The 17,575-nt window shown below is 44.0% G+C and overlaps 1 protein-coding gene and 1 long non-coding RNA gene across 2 annotated transcripts in view; one reads left to right on the forward strand and one right to left on the reverse strand.

Moving 5' to 3' along the window:
- LOC137540735 (uncharacterized) overlaps positions 1 to 17,575 on the reverse strand; it is a 151,382-nt gene that overhangs the window by 2,037 nt on the left and 131,770 nt on the right. The gene's annotated exons all lie outside the window — the stretch shown is intronic.
- HSD17B1 (hydroxysteroid 17-beta dehydrogenase 1) overlaps positions 15,986 to 17,575 on the forward strand; it is a 29,118-nt gene continuing 27,528 nt past the window's right edge. Inside the window, exon 1 of the mRNA XM_068261864.1 lies at positions 15,986 to 16,082. Coding sequence (XP_068117965.1) covers positions 15,986 to 16,082 — 97 coding nt within the window. The remainder of the gene's footprint in view (positions 16,083 to 17,575) is intronic.

Raw genomic sequence — 17,575 nt, forward strand, 5'->3', positions numbered from 1 at the left:
TATGTGGGCCGAATACATTACTGAACAGTAGTGTGTGGGGGATGCTGGTTTGCTTTAATTGATACCAGTTTAAACTAGAAATGTCAAGTAGTGTTTTCTGCAGAAGAGTGGATTGTGAGATGATCCTCTTTAACGAAATAGTGCTTGTGATTTCATATCTGCACCTGCTCATAGGGTGTCCTGAAGGTTGAGGAAGAATAGATTAGAGAATGAAACTGATTTATTAAGACATGGACCCCCAATCCTGCAAAATGAAAACCGCGCTACCTACCCGGTGTGGGCCGAATGCTATCGATCTGTTTCAAGAGCTGCCACGTCCATTAGAAGACCACCACTGAAACAAAGATAACCTCAACCCTGTATGCATGTATGAAAAATTAAAGTTTTGCTTTGTATTTCGATTTGAGCATCAAATAGTGAAATCGATCATGTGAAGACCATGCACAGCATCAATGCGTGATCTATTTTAGCCAAGTCAAATATCCAACTGAAATTTCAGAAACTTTTCGATAAAGATGCAAGTGACACAAGATTTGACATAGAGGAATTTTTGGTAATACATATGAGGACAGCTGACATAATTTTATGTGAATTGATTGCAATTATACATAGAGATGGCTCAAACCTCCGATTTTAAGTTCGCGAACCTCGAAAGCGAACTTGCGCAAAAGTTTGTGAACCGGTGAACTTCGCGTACCGCAATAGACTTCAATGGGCAGGTGAGCTTTGAAAAATACAAACACTGTTTCTGGCCATAAAAGTGATGAAAAAGATGTTTCAAGGAGTCTAACACCTAGAGGGGGGCATGGCGGAGTGGGATACACGCAAAATGTCCCGGGGAAAATTCTGGATTTGACGCAGAGCAGGGTTATAATCCCTAAAGGGCAGAAATCACTTTGCATTCCTAAATTGGAGGCATAAAGTGCTTGAAAATTTCTTGCGTGAGTAGACATGGATCAGCAGGTAGTGTAAGTAGTGTACTGCTTCACACTGACAGACCAAACTCACTGTGTAACGCACCGCAAACAGCTGTTTGTGTAGTGATGGCCGTGCTGGACTGTTGCGCACCATGGCAAGAGTGCAGGCGATGGCGGTTTTCAAGCCCATATGGTCGGTCGGGCTGAGGTAGCTCAATGACCGAACTACAGTGACTGTCCAGCTGATCGAATTTGGACTGTCCACAATGAAGCAACAACCTTATTTTCTTGGGTGTGCCCCCCAACACACTCATATAGCTCATTGCTTTATTGGGATACGCTGGCTCCTTCACCGCGGCAAGGTAACGATCACGAAGGGGAATTGACACATGTACATGCCTTTTGTCTTGTTGTTGCAGCCGCAGTGCAGCCAGAAAAATTAGGCAGTGCACTAGAAAAAATTATTGTTCTTTCTGTTAGTGGCCGTTCCTAGCAGCGGCCTTAAAAATTCAGGAATCAAACTGGAGTCCTGGACCCCGTTGGTGGTGGCGGAGGAGGCAGTCAAGCGGCCTGCAGGCAGAGATGCTGTGTGGGGACCGACTTAGTCTTGGGGCAGGCAGTCACACGGCATGCAGGCAGAGATGCTGTGTGTGGGGACTGACTTAGTCTTCAGGCAGGCCTGACTGTGCTTTGCAGACCAGGCATCCGTGGTCAGATGGACCCTTGACCAAACGCTGTGTGCCAGAGATGACATCACTTGCCTTTCAACATCACGGTACAGTTTGGGTATCGTCTTTTTTGAGAAATAATTGCGGCCTGGTATCTTCCAATGTGGTGTGTGGCTTTGCTTTTGTGTGCTGCTTTTCCTCAGGTAGTCATCCCATTGCAGTTTGTGCTTTTTCATCATGTGCCTTCTTTTTCCCTACGCGGGTCTTGGTCTTTCCACGGCTCAATTTTCGATGCTAGAGAGTACAGATGGCATCGCTCTCATCTGAGGCAGACACAGAAAAAAATTCCACACCGCTGAGCCCTGGGATGATGGCACTTTGGTGATGGCTGCTGACTGAGTGTTAAGTGGGGTGCCAGAATCGGAGCAAGAGTAGGAAGATCTGTCACGCTTCCGTGCGGAAGCTGAGGAAGATGAGGGGTTCTGTGTTAAGTAGTCAACTACGTCCTGACAATATTGGGAGTTGATGGCACGTGCCTTCTTCTGAACACTGTACTTTGGTCGAGGGCCACACAAAATCACAACAGCACGACCTCGAACAGACCTGCCGGGTGGCCTGCCTCTGTCTCTGCCTGTTGTTTGTCCATATTAGGGGGGGGATGAAGTGAAAGGTATGCACTGACTTGACTAATACAATGTGCAGTCACACAGATGCAGTGAAAGGTATACACTGACTGCTGTATAATGATGAGACGAATACACTTGAAATCCTATAATGAGAATATGTTATGGAGGGCAAGTTTGCCATCCATTCAAGTGAAAGGTATGCACTGACTGGTATAATGCAGTGTGCAGTCACACAGGTGCAGTGAAAAGGTATGCACTGACTGCTGGTAAATAAAACAGTGTGCTGTCACACAGGTGCAGTGAAAGGTATGCAGTGACTGCTGGTTGAACAATATGCAGTCACATAGGTGCAGTGAAAAGGTATGCAGTGACTGCTGGTATAACAATGTGCAGTCACACAGGTGCAGTGAAAATGGATGCACTGACTGCTGGTATATAAAACAGCATGCATTTTTTTTACAGACCTCAGCTCAATTTATTGCCCAGCCTATTAGATGCACGTCTCTGCAATGCTCCTGTGGCTTTGGACCTGCATACCTTTAATTAACAATGTATAAAACGAAAACTCCCAAACATACAAAACATGCCCACATAGACATATGAAACACAACACACACAAAGACTCATACATCCAATCATCCATTCATCTATCATTCCATCCCCTCCCCCCAGGAACAGGGACTCAGAGGGATATAACCTTGTGCTTTCTATCCTCCCTCAATAGGTTCATGGCCTGAAATACCAATCTATTTTCCTGCAGGGCCCAGAGGGGCAAAACGATTGGGAAAGTAAGTGCAAGAGGGAGAGGATAAGAAGAGAGAAAAAAAATCCTCTCTCTTTTTCACTACCAGTATTTCCTGTGGTCTATTTGATTAATACTGATCCCCCATTTATACAACAGTTCCCCCCATATGTCTCTATAATCTTTTACTCTCTGCATTACCCCTATTATTGCATCTTCATGTGTTCCCAAAGTTTCACCATGCAACTACACCACTCTTCTATAGTTGGAGTCTGATTACTTTACCAGTATTTTACAATTAGAGCCTTGGCTACCAATGTTCCTATTTCTTTTAGAAATCTCGTCGCTTTGTCCTCTCCTGGATCTGAAGTGCTGAATATTACTCCCTCTGCTGTTAATATTTCTCTTTCTCTTTCCCACTCTCCCTGTCTCTCACCCCCACTACATCTCCACCCTTCAAAAATGATTCCAACTTACCCCAAAATTCTTTAATTACTGGGCATCCCCACCACATATGTACTTTGTCTCCCAATCCTTTATTGCATTTTCCACACTTATCACTGTTTGACTTAGAGATTTTGTTTAGCCTTTTAGGGGTCATATACCACCTTGCCAACACTTTGCATTGCACTAACAATAGACTGGTATCGTGAATTGCACTCAGTCTTTGCCATATATTATGCCATTCTTCAGTTAGATTTTTCCCCAGATCTCTCTCCCAGCCATCACAGAACGTCGGTAACTTCAAGCTATACAGGTCAGCAAAGAAATCATAACAAGAGGAGATTATTCCCTTCGGGAATTTCCTTGTGTAAATAGTTTTCTCAAATATGTTTAGTCTTTCCTTTATTTTTTTACCTGTTGATCCGGGTTTGTTGATATACAGTGGTTTGCAAAAGTATTCGGCCCCCTTGAAGTTTTCCACGTTTTGTAATATTACTGCCACAAACATGAATCAATTTTATTGGAATTCCACATGAAAGACCAATACAAAGTGGTGTACATGTGAGAAGGGGAACGAAAATCATACATGATACCAAACATTTTTTACAAATAAATAACTGCAAAGTGGGGTGTGCGTAATTATTCAGCCTCCTTTAGTCTGAGTGCAGTCAGTTGCCCATAGACATTGCCTGATGAGTGCCAATGACTAAATAGAGTGCACCTGTATGTAATCTAATGTCAGTACAAATCAGGGATGGTCGTAGTCAGCCAACTTCGCTACACTGGAACTACGTGTAGTTTTACGCAATTACGCTTCGCCAAACTATGGCCTTGAAATAAAATATTCACTTTGTGTGCATTTCGTAGACTACGCGTTAAAATACACAATTACGCGTAGTGCGAAGCGTAAACATTTTACGCATTAATTTCTCTTTAAATGCTTATACCGGGAACTCTTCTATGCATACATTCCCCTTTCCAATGCGTACATTTGTAAGCATACAATCACACGCGGAAAATTAGACACGAGTAACGCATTCGTACTTCACTACGCAAATACACATGTTAACTACGCATAGTGGGCGTAAGCTACGCGTAGCGGTACTTCGCTACGCGTAAATTCGTAAGCGTAGTTTTGAAACTTCATCTACAAACTACGATGCGTAGATGCAAACTACGATGCGTAAATTAGTTTCTGCTCACCCTGGTACAAATACAGCTGCTCTGTGTTGGCCTCAGAGGTTGCGTAAGAGAATATTGGGAGCAACAACACCATGATGTCCAAAAAACACACCAGACAGGTCAGGGTTAAAGTTATTGAGAAATTTAAAGCAGGCTTAGGCTACAAAAAGATTTCCAAAGCCTTGAACATCCCACAGAGCACTGTTCAAGCAATCATTCAGAAATGGAAGGAGTATGGCACAACTGTAAACCTACCAAAACAAGACAGTCCACCTAAAATCACAGGCCGAACAAGGAGAGCGCTGATCAGAAATGCAGTCAAGAGGCCCATGGTGACTCTGGATGAGCTGCAGAGATCTACAGTTCAGGTGGGGGAATCTGTCCATAGGACAACTATTAGTCGTGCACTGCACAAAGTTGGCCTTTATGGAGGAGTGGCAAGAAGAAAGCCATTGTTAACAGAAAAGCATAAGAAGTCCTGTTTGCAGTTTGCCACAAGCCATGTGGGGGACACAGCAAACATGCGGAAGAAGGTGCTCTACTCAGATGAGACCAAAATGGAACTTTTTGGCCAAAATGCAAAACGCTATGTGTGGCGGAAAACTAACACTGCACATCACTCTGAACACACCATCCCCACTGTCAAATGTGGTGGCAGCATCATGCTCTGGGGGTGCTTCTCTTCAGCAGGGACAGGGAGCTGGTCAGAGTTGATGGGAAGATGGATGGAGCCAAATACAGGGCAATCTTTGAAGAAAACCTCTTGCAGTCTGCAAAAGACTTGAGACTGGGGCGGAGGTTCACCTTCCAACAGGACAACGACCCTAAACATAAAGCCAGGGCAACAATGGAATGGTTTAAAACAAAACATATCCATGTGTTAGAATGGCCCAATCAAAGTCCAGATCTAAATCCAATCGAGAATCTGTGGCAAGATCTGAAAATTTCTGTTCACAAACGCTGTCCATCTAATCTGACTGAGCTGGAGCTGTTTTGCAAAGAAGAATGGGCAAGTCTCTAGATGTGCAAAGCTGGTAGAGACATACCCTAAAAGACTGGCAGCTGTAATTGCAGCAAAAAGTGGTTCTACAAAGTATTGACTCGGGGCTGAATAATTACGCACACCCCACTTTGCAATTATTCATTTTTTTTTAAAAAAAATCTTTGGAATCATGTATGATTTTTGTTCCACTTCTCATGTGTACACCACTTTGTATTGGTCTTTCATGTGGAATTCCAATAAAATTGCTTCAGGTTTGTGGCAGTAATATGACAAAATGTGGAAAACTTCAAGGGGGCCGAATACTTTTGCAAACCACTGTAACTACTTACTTGATTTCTTTCTTTCCATACTCCAGTGTTTCTCAAACCTGTCCTTGTGACTCCCCAACGGTGCATATTTTGCAGGCAACCTCAGCTATGCACAGGTGGGGTAATTAGTGTCTCAGCTATGTGGATTCCATGTAGCTGAGACACTAATTACCTCACCTGTGCTTAGGGGAGGTTGCCTGCAAAACATGCACCGTTGGGGAGTCACAAGGACAGGTTTGAGAAACACTGCCATACTCATTTAAAAGGCTGTCGATTTTTAGCTCTTTATTGTACATCAAATCAAGTATTCTAGTGTCTTGTGCAATATTGTTTCTTTTGAACCAGGTTAAATTGTTGGCAGGTGGAAACCCCTTATTATCTTTCAGGGTTGTTAAAGGGCAAATACCCATTTGTCTATCACACAATTCTATAGTCTGTAAGAGTATTTTTAGGGTTGGCTGTTTTCGGGAATCCATGAGAAGATCATTGCAAAATCAATTTCATTCTGCTCCAAGGCAGCCCAAATCGGCCCCGCGTCTCCTGTGCCTTCTGCACATCTCCAAGCGGTTACCCTGGCAAGGTGTATACTTTTGTAATGCCACATTAAATTTGGTGCTACCAAGCCCCCAGACTCCTTTTTCCTATATATTATATTATATTTAATCCGTCTATTATTATTGGCCCAAATAAAATCTTAGATTTTATGCCACCATACTCCTGGTATTTTTACCGACATGCATTGCATTACAAACATCAAGGGGTTATAATTGGCAGTAAATAAATAATCTATTACATATTTTTATCCCCAGATATTTAATCTCATTACTCCATGCATAATTTGTTTCTTTTTTAATCTTCTCTTTTATCGTTGTTGGACATCCCAAATCGAGGATGTCAGTTTTTCTTTCATTGATTTTAAAGTTTGAACAACGTCCAAAGTCCTCCAACACCTTCCCACATCTCCGCAATGATTTTAATGGGTTGCTAAGAATCAGTAATACATCATCTGCATAAGCAAGAGTTTTAATATGTCGTTGGCCCGACTGAATACCCCAAATACCCTCATCCTCCTTAATTGTTGACAATAAAGCTTCCATACAGATGTTTAATAAGAATTGGTGACAGTGGACATCCTTGTCTTATGCCGTTTTTAATCTTAAATCTTCTATCCAATATTCCATTTCTCATTACCTGAGCAGTTTGATTCTCATATAATTTTTGTATTCTTTTAATTAAGGCGTCCCCTATTCCACATTTTTGTAACATTTCAAATAGAAAGGTTCTTGAAATTCTGTCAAACGCCTTTTCTGCGTCAAGTGTCACCATTATAGCCATCTTGTCTTTTCTGCTTTTCTCAATAATATTGATTGCCGTGTAGATGTTATCTTTCAGTTGTTTATTTTTTCTGAATCCACACTGCGAGTTACTTAATAATGTATCAGATATTTTCTCTAGTCTATCTGCTAAGATCATCGCATATATTTTTATGTCTGTATTTATTAGTGAAATTGGTCTATATTCTCCACATCTAGTTCCTTCCGCGCCATCTTTTGGAATTAGGGTTGTGCACTATTGTTTAAACTAGAGAATGTATACTCTTCTGAGTTCACCATCCAGCAAAAAAGCCTTGATAATTCAGTTTCAAATGTTTTATAGAATTCTATACAGAATCCGTCGGGACCCGGACTTTTGCATACTTTGCATTTATGTAACGCTATTAGGAATTCTTCCTCACTTATTGGTTTCTCAAGTTCTAGTTTTTCTTCTGTAGTTAGCTTCCCAATTTTAATATTCTGTATAAATGCTGTCGGTGTCTCTATGGGTTCCTCAAGATTGTAAAGTTTAGTGTAAAATTCAGTGAAGACTCCACCTATTTCCTCATTTGTACTCCTTACCGTACCTTTCTCATCCATAATCTTACCTATAGTAATGTTTTTCGTATGCCCCTTCAGAATGTCAGCTAATATTTTTCCGGCTTTATTTCTTCTTTTTCTAACTTTTTTTTTGTCTCAATGTACTCTGTACCACACTTATCATCAGCAAGTCATTCAGTTCTGCTCGGACACGAATTAGGTTGGCCAAAGATGAGCTACATAATTGTTTCTTAAGCTTCTGTTCTGCAATGCTTAATACTTTCAATAGTTAGTTAATTTTTTTCCCTCGATTCTCTGATTCTCTTAGACCTTACTGCTAGTTCTATCAAAGCTCTTCTCATTACGCACTTAAAAGAATCCCATACCATATGTGGCTTGATTTCTTCCATTACGTTGAACTGAATAAATTCCTTTATTCCCTCTATTTCTTTTTTAACAATTTCCTCTTTTAAGAAATCAGGATATAATCTCCATCCTCTTCTGCTCAAGCCTGTTGCTGGTACTTTCAGTGTCATAATTACTGGAGCGTGATCAGAGTAGGTAAATTGCCCAATTATTACTTCTTTCACCAAGTCTATTTGGGATTGAGTGATAATAAATATATAGTCTAATATGATTTATGTACCTTGGAGAAGTAGGTGAAGTCTCTTTCTCCAACATGTTTTATTCTCCAAATATCTAGGAGGGACAAGTTTATTCATCAGGGTATTCAGACTTCCGAACACCCGCCGATACAAACCGCCGCTAGGACGGGGATTCCCTGCATTGTGGTCTGCTCTCCGTGTACGGTAATTTCTGTAGAGGCATGTATGTATGTGCTGCCTCTATGGGCTCTATTCATAAAACTTCTGAATCGGAAAAACTCCTGGAGGGAAAATACCGCAGCGGTATTTTACACTTCTGGGTGGTCATTCATAGAAATCTTGCCAGCTGCGATAGCAGAGCGGAGATCTCCCGCTGAAGGCTGGCGGTAAGCTGTCGGAAGGCAGGCGGAAACACTTCAGCCAGCAGAGTCCCTCCGTGCACTGCTCTCTCTGGGAGGTCTGTCCCATTCACTTGTATGTAATCCGCAAAATCAGAGGAAGCGGTATTTCCCGTCCACATACCGCTTCCTCTAAACTTTATGAATGGCCATTTTGTTACTTTTTTCTAGATAAATCTAGAAAAACACTGGAGAAGGCGGAAATTTCTCGCTCTGCTGGGGGATTGTAGATTTTTATGCGGGAACAGCTTTTATGAATGCCCACTTTGCTAAATGGACGGGAAAATCCGCTGTTTTGAGCGGAAAACTTGCGGTAACCTTTTATGAATAGAGCCCTATGTGTTCCTGCCTCCCCCCGTGTGGTCCGCTGACTCGTTCCCCTGCCTGCTTGTCCATTCCCGCATATGTGCGCTCCCTTCCCCGCAATTGTGTGTCTACCCTCCCCGATCGTTTCTGTCACCCTCCCCGCTTGTGTGTGCGCTGCCCCCATGTCAGCATAGCAGCCGCAGTCTTACTATACCAGCGGCTCCCAGGATCGCAGACCTGGTCTCCTGTTTTGTCGCTCTTGTGATGGCTTCTGCAATACACTTCATCAGCAGAAGCCATCACTAGAGCGACAAGACAGGAGACCAGGTCTGCGATCCCGGGAGCCGCTGGTATAGTAAGACTGCGGCTGCTATGCTGACATGGGGGCAGCGCACACACAAGTGGGGAGGGTGGCAGAAACGAGCGGGGAGGGTAGAGCACAATTGCAGGGAGGGGAGCGCACATATGCAGGAACGGACAAGCAGGCAGGTGAACGAGTCAGCAGACCACACGGGGGGAGCCAGGAACACATAAAGGCAGCACATACATATATGCCCCTACATAAATTACCGTACACAGAGAGCAGACCAGAGACCACACATGTAGCAGGGACAGCTATGGACACATGGGGTACAGCTATAGACACATGGGGCACAGTTATGGACACATGAGGGACAGCTATGGACACATGGGGGACAGCTATGGACACATGGGGCACAGCTATGGGCACATGGGGGACACCTAAGGGCACGAGGAACAGCTATGGGCACATGGGGGACAGCTATGGGCACATGGGGGACAGCTATGGGCACATGGGGGACACCTAAGGGCACGAGGAACAGCTATGGGCACATGGGGGACAGCTATGGGCACATGGGGGACAGCTATGGACACATGGGGGACAGCTATAGACACATTAGGGACAGCTATGGACATATGCGGGAACGGACAAGCAGGCAGGGGGACAGCTATGGACACATGGGGGACAGCTATGGACACATGGGTGACACCTAAGGGACACCTAAGAACCACACTGTGGACACAGGGAAACCACACTGGGGACACCTGAGACACATGGGGACACCTAAGGACACGGGGACCCCTGGGAACACTTGAGGGCACATGGGGACACCTGAGGTCACATGGAGGACATTAATCGGGGGAGAAAATATACAAGACGCTCCAGTATATAGACACACCAGGTTTAGTATACATTTTTTTTCCTGGTTTTTGCCCTCTAAACCTATGTGCGTCTTATATTCCAGAGTGTTTTATACGCTAGATCAGAAATTATTCTGCTTGTCTTAGTTCCTACATTTGCTCCATTAACTTAGCTCACAGACAACTACGGATAACTCAGGAGCCTGACTCAGGACAGCTCAGGCTCAAACTCACGGTACTAGCGGCACCAGCACAGGACGCTTCACGACTCGCGGCTCACGATGGTTCAGGGCATAGCAGAACAGCCGAGCAAAGAAGAGTATAGCTGAACAGAGCAGAGCATAACGTCCTGCACCTGTGTTCCTGCCTTCTCTGTCACGCCCCCCCACCCCACCCTTCCGGTCACGGCTCGATTCAATCAATCAGTCAGTCATCCTCCCAATCCCATTGCTGATTTCTGAGGCAATTCAGCCGCAATGTTATATATAGGAAAGTGGAAAATCGCTCTGAAAAGCGCTAGATCAGAGTGATTTTCCAACAGAACAGAAGCTGTTCAGTTACAGCTCTACTGTAACAAAATAAAAAAACGCTACACCAAAACGCTCCAAAAATCGCTAGGCATGTTTAGAAAACCGCTCTGCACATGCCTAGAATCGCTCTGAAAAATCATTTCAAAAAGTGCTGAGCGGTTGCGATTATGCTAGCCCTTTTTGATGTGCACTGCCCTTTAATCTGAATTTACACCTCTGACATTTTATAGCGAACTCATCACATGCATACATGGCAAGAAAATTGAAAATTGTAAGGAAGAGTCTGTGTGGGTCCTAAGATACATAGTAGCACAATGCCCCTTCCTCAGAGACCGCCAATTCATGACGAAGACAGAAATTTTTAACATTGTTATTAACCGCTTCCCGACCGCCTAAGCCAGGATTGTGGTGGGACAGCGGCTCTCTTGTTCCTCCGCGACGCATATGTGCGTCATCTCGCAGAAGCACGAGCTCCCGTCACTGTACACAGAGGTACCAGTGATCAGCCTGCCAGCTGCTGATCAGCGCTGGCAGTCTGTTTTATTATTTTGTTTTCTTTTGCTTAATAAAAAATAACAAACTAAAAATAGCAGCAGCAATCAAATACTACCTAAAGAAAGCTCTATTTGTGAGAAGAAAAGGAGGTGAAATTAATTTAGGTGCTAAGTTGGACGACCGAGCAATAAACCGTCAAAGTTGTGAAGTGCCGAATTGTAAAAAATGGCCGGGGGGGGGGGGGGAGGGGGGAGAAGGGGGGTGTTTATAAACCTCTGGGGCTCAAGAGGTTAATTTATTTGGCAACCAGACAACGGTAATTGAAATCTACGCCCTGTTTTGGACCTGTTTTCCCTGGCAGGGCGTAGATTTCAAATACTGCGCCGCACAGACCTGCCACTACTGCCAATGACATCGGCTCCTGACCCTCTCATGGAGCCCTGCTGTCATAGCGACAGCACAACGGCGTGAATGGCGAGAGCGTCAGGTGAGCCTGTTTTTTGTACCAGCCTTGGGGCCAGAGACTGCTGGTTCTCAAGTGGTTAAATCACGTTATTTAGTATTTGCTTGTGATCTAAATAAAGGATTTCATTATTGGTCTTTTACACTTGGTTGCAGAGCTGGGACAAGATCCTTCAGCACCCAAGGCTCAGACACCAAAGTGCGCCCCTCCATCCCTCCCACCCCAGCCTTCACACACTGATTGCTATTAGACTAATAGGTGCCCCAGGGCCCACAACCTCCCCAATACCTTAATCTCTAGTTATTTGACTTGCGGTCACTGCCATGTATCCCCTTTTCCTATTTCTTTCTGCTTCAAACACAATTGGGAATGACAACTGAATGAATTGTGCGCCCCCTCCTACACCGCGCCCTGAGGCTGGAGCCTCTCCAGCCTCTGCCTCGGCTCGGCCCTGCTTGGTTGGTGCAGCATTTGTATAATATTTTTCTTCTTGCTCATTTGTTGATTGTTAATAAACTGCATTCTTTAGGTAGAAAAGCATAGGAGGTATAATCTGAATGTTTATGAATTTCATTTTTGGTCACCCCAGGAAACAGTTAAATTTTACTTAAAAATGATGTTTATGCCTTCCACTTCCAAACATTGTTTTTGCTTCCCCCACTATATTATGCTAAGTGCTCAGCAGAAGCCAAGGACAGTCACTTTACCTTGGGACTGTTCTGTGTTTATTAAATATTAGACATTCTGGATCTTCTCCAAGCAGGACCAAATTCCTGACACACTACATTCAGTGACATGGTATAATAATCATTCCTGGGCTCTGAGGATCATTGTAGCAATGTTTTCATCTGTGGAGGCTCCGATTTTATTCTAGGTACGCCAGAATCCAGTCTGCCCATTGTTTGTTGTTTTTTTTTTGTGTGTCCTTTTTTTTTACTTACATAAGATTTCTTTTGTTTGAAATGATTATTTGAAATAGTAACATACCCAATAACTGTATTGGGTCGAGGGATTGTAGACTACAATATCTCATCTTAAAATGCCCATTAACGGTACAATTTTTCCTTCAGATTTTTGTGATCGAATTGTATAGAAAACTGAGCCACGTGTGGCGCAAATCGATGTGAAACAATTCTTTGGTAGATTGGAAAAGGCAAAAATATCAATCCGATAGTTGGAATTTATGATCGAATCAGAATGTAAAACCTTAAATCGTTCCGTTAATGGGAACAATCGATAATTGTCTTCCGATTAGTTTTGGTCATTCAAATCTCGTCAAAAGATTGAATGAGCAATTATGTGTCAGACAATTTGTGTTTTTGTTGGAGCCATCCCTCCTGATCTGACGTGATAAGCAGCACTTCACCTCTTCACCTTTTCCCAGGACACACAGCTTATCATACCACAGCTCTGGGGAGCCTGACAGAGTTCTCTGTCTGCAGTCTCTTACCCACATGAGCAGTAGAATCAATTTCTTGTAAGTGAGAGCTAATATCTGCAAACCACAAGCTCTGTGTATGCTGCTTGTGTTTCAGCATGGCATGCAGTATATACATGTTTTATAGGAAAACTACCAGTGTTTCCCCCAAAAATAAGACATCCTCTGAAAATAAGCCCTAGCACATCTTTTGGAGCAAAAATGTATATAAGACACTGTCTTATTTTCGGGGAAACACGGTATGTGACTATATTTACCTGATCCCACTGCCTTGCGTCTCCTCTTCCTCCCAACAGCCACTCGATCTGTGCTGCAAGGGACACCCGGGCAAATAAAATTATCACATGAGTCCCTGCTGATGTCCCTCCCCCCTAAAAGTGACGAGAGACGCAGATGACCCCTCAAGTGTTAGCGTTACGTATAGTGAGGACCTGCCTGTCTTCAGGGCGTAACAATAAGCCCTACGGCAGCACGGGGTGGGGGGATGGCTATGGGGGCCCGCTGGAATCTGGATCTTTCTCACCTAAAAGCAAACCGGTAATAAAAACAGGTAATAAGAAATATAGTATTACGGGTAGTGCTGCTCAAATCTGGAACCGGGAGATACTCGGATAGTTATTATCCGGAAATCTCCCAGTAAACCTGTGCGGGCTGGGCGGGGGGTGGCTGGGGGCAATCTTACCTGTCTGACGTCTTCTTCGGTCATCCCTCGGCGCCTCCCACGATGCGCTCCACGCGTGTCACCCGATTTCAAACACTTCCTCCTTCAACCCGGAAGGAGGAAATGTTTGTAATCATGTGACCGCCGCTTGAAGCGCATCGTGGGAGGCGCCAAGGGACGACCGAAGAAGACGTCAGACAGGTAAGATTGACCCCCCCGCCCAGCCCGCACAGGTTTACTGGGAGATATCCGGATAGAACTATCCAGATGTCTCCTGCTTCCGGATTTGAGCAGCACTGATTACGGGTGTTGTGATATTTTTAGCAATACAAAGTTCCAGATCACTATACAACTACAAAAAAGCTGCTATTGTTCCATTCTTGTCCTTCATTCTCAAACAGAACAGGCTGCTCTGTAGTAGGCAGCGTGCCTGTACAGCTATTGTTATTAAAATTGTTGTCAGCTGAAATAGTTGTTTCAAGGGACAGTAATGAAGCATCTGTGAACTCTTGCACAGGACAGAAGAAAAACATAGAGAAATGCACCCTGTATGTATTTAGAGAGTTTAGCATCACTAATTCCCCCTCATCTGTGACAAATCACATCTGTCATTTGATCTCTTCAGCTCAGGAATCTCCTCTGCCACGGAAGAGCTGCTGATTGGTAAACACAGGATGTTAACAATATGTCTGCTTCCATGAAAGCAGGAAGTAGACACACTGCATATTAATTACAGGATTTGTATCAGCTGTAACAAAGAAATGTTTTTCTTTAATAGGTATAATGCTGTTACTTATCTTTTACAGCAGCGAGGAAGTTCTAAGTTCAGGTCCGCTTTAACCAAAATCTAAAACCCTAACCATTTAGCCACAGAAAGCATCCTAGAAGAATCCAGTGGCTTGCTTTGTAGCATAGGTCACAGATAATCTGAGGATCTGTGTACCTCCTTCTCTGTCTGGTAGGCCTGAACACTAAGCCCCTTTTTGTTTCACCGAATTTCTCCTGAAATTTTGCATTCTTTAAACAGAAGATATTTGCGATATGTCTGCTGAAAATGAGCAACTGTGGTTTCCCATGATGCATCACCCCTGAATATGCAAATCATCTTTTTATGCCCCTGGAAGCGAGCCTGCACATCTAGTACCGCTGGTGTTAAGAGAGCCTGTAGCTAATACATTTTACATTGCCACACACATCCAAAATGCAGACAGCCTGTTTCGGACTTATTGGTCCTCATCAGTGCATGATATTGAGTGATATGGCTCTATAGGATAGGGCTTGGACCTTTACTAAGGCCTCGTTCACATTACAACCAGCAGATGGCCGTGCGATCGCAACGCGTATGATCCCATGCAATCTGCATTTGTATGAATTGCATGGCTGATCCCATTCACTTGTAGTGAACAGGTCAGCCGCGCATTTTGCTAAAAAATGCGTGCAGCGTGTGTTCCCGCACCGCACTGGTCTGCAACGCATGTATAGTGAACATCAGACAGTGCAGTCTATGCTCTTCTGATGTTCTGCAGTTCTGACTCCCGCTCGCGTTGCTAAAATACGGACGGCAACACGTGCAATGTGAACGAGGCCTTAGGAATACCCAGGTGGTTCTGGGTCAGCATGATCTGTCTGGGTACTCCTTAAGGCTCGTACACACATCATGATTTTGTGCGCAATTCTTCCAACAACCAGTGATTTTTCTGAGCGTATATGGATCGTTTCCATGATCTTGCGATGTGGTACGCTTGCAGGATTAGGCGGACGACTCTTTGCATATGCGGGCAATAACGAATGTCACAGCTGATTGGATTTCTAAGATCACCGACAACTCCTGCACAAAGTTCTGCAATCGTTTGAACTTTCTTCACGGCCGTTACGTGTTCCAGCGAGCAAGAAGATGGATCGGGGAACGCTTGTCGTCGGGGATGTCGCTGTGATCCATCTTCCTGCACCTTTAGTTGAGTATTCAGCTTTTGGTATCATTCTCAGGTTCTCCGCTTCAGTGAGTAGACAGATGCATGCCCTGCAAGGGAGATGTATGGGGCAATGCCAGCTGGAGTCCTTGAAGCAACAGCGTTAGACACAACAGCAGAGATATCAGGACAGAAGGGTTGAGTTCCATCCTCCATCTCTCCAGTGTTCCCAGAAAAAGTTCACTCTACGGAACTGAATGGCACTAGCAGATCAGATGGAGAAGAGAGTGGTTCTCATTACAGGATGCTCCTCAGGAATTGGCCTGGGCTTGGCTGTTCTTCTGGCCTCAGACTCCCACCAGACATTTAAAGGTAAGCTACTTCTGTGGTATGTCTTTGCTTTAGTCACCATTAAGGCAGAAAGTTCAGATGAAAGTTTATGGGTTTATCGTTAAAGTGAGTCTGAAGTGAGTATCAAAAAACAAAACAAAAAGCAGATACTCACCTAAGGAGAGGTAAGGCCCTGGGTCGTATAGAGCCTTCCCGTTCCTCATACATTCTCTGCGTTCCAGCGCTGGGTCCCCCGTTAGCAGTCTCATGCGCATTACAGAGTGGCCATCTTTGGGAACACGCGGTCATAGACTGCTAACGGGGGATCCAGCGCTGGAATGAGGGGACCGTAGGAGGACTGGGAAAGCTCTATAAGACCCAGAGCCTTCCCTCTGATTAGGTGAGTATCTGTTTTGTTTTTGATACTCTCTTCAGATGCGTCCCTGTGATCTCGCCGCCGGGAGACTTGGGCGCAGGATACAGCCGGTATGGTTTATCCTGCTGCTGCATAGGTTGCGGCGGCGTTAAATACTATTCCCCCACAAGGTCCACGTGGATAGCGGGGAATAATGTAATTCGGCTTACAGCTATTGCTGGAAGCCCAATTACAGTATTTTAAAAGTAACTTCAGCTCCATCTTCCGACGGCGCCAAAGTTACTCACTGTGTGCCGCTATAGCCGTAATTCCTATTACGGCCTATGGTGGGCGCCGGCCGCACCCAAATCTCCTGCGCTGTTATTACAGTGCTCGCTTCAGACTCCCTTCAAGACATTGTGACTTCATCACAAGCAGTGACAGGTCCTCTTTTCCTAATCTGTAGATCTCAATATCCTAGTAAATGGATCCTAAGCGTAGCCAAGCGCAGGGAAAGATCCAGCAGTCCACTCTTGTTCTCAAATGTAAGTTTCCTTTTCATGTCTTCCCACAAATGTTATCATCAAAAATTAAATATTGGTAGGTAGAAAATGAATTAAACCTTGTCCTGAAAATTGGACATAAGTATGAAAATGCTCATAAATGCTGATTGTAACATCAACTACACAATGTAATCTGTTTAATAGTAATCATAATAATTATTATTTTGTACATTTATTATGTTATATATTTTTGTTGATTTTGATTTAAACGTGTAGCCATTTTAAAGTACACCTGAAATGTGAGGCGAATATGGAAGCTGCCATAATTATTTTCTTCTAAACAATACCGGTTGCCTGGCAGTCCTACTGATGTATTTGGCTGCAGTAGTGTTTGAATCTCACACCTGAAACAAGCATGTGGCTAATCCAGCTAGACTTAAAGGGGAACTGAAGTAAGAGGTATACGGAGGCTGCCATATTTATTTCCTTTTAATCAATACCAGTTGCCTGGCAGCCCTGCTGGTCTATTTCTCTGCAGTAGTATTTGAATAACACCAGAAACAAGCATGCAGCTAGTCTTGTCAGATATGACTTTAAAGTCTGAAACACCTGATCTGCTGCATGCTTGTTCAGGGGCTATGGCTAATAGTATTAGAGGCAGAGGATCAGCAGGGCTG

Source organism: Hyperolius riggenbachi, chromosome 12 (genome assembly GCF_040937935.1).
Source record: "Hyperolius riggenbachi isolate aHypRig1 chromosome 12, aHypRig1.pri, whole genome shotgun sequence".
Lineage (NCBI taxonomy): Eukaryota > Metazoa > Chordata > Amphibia > Anura > Hyperoliidae > Hyperolius > Hyperolius riggenbachi.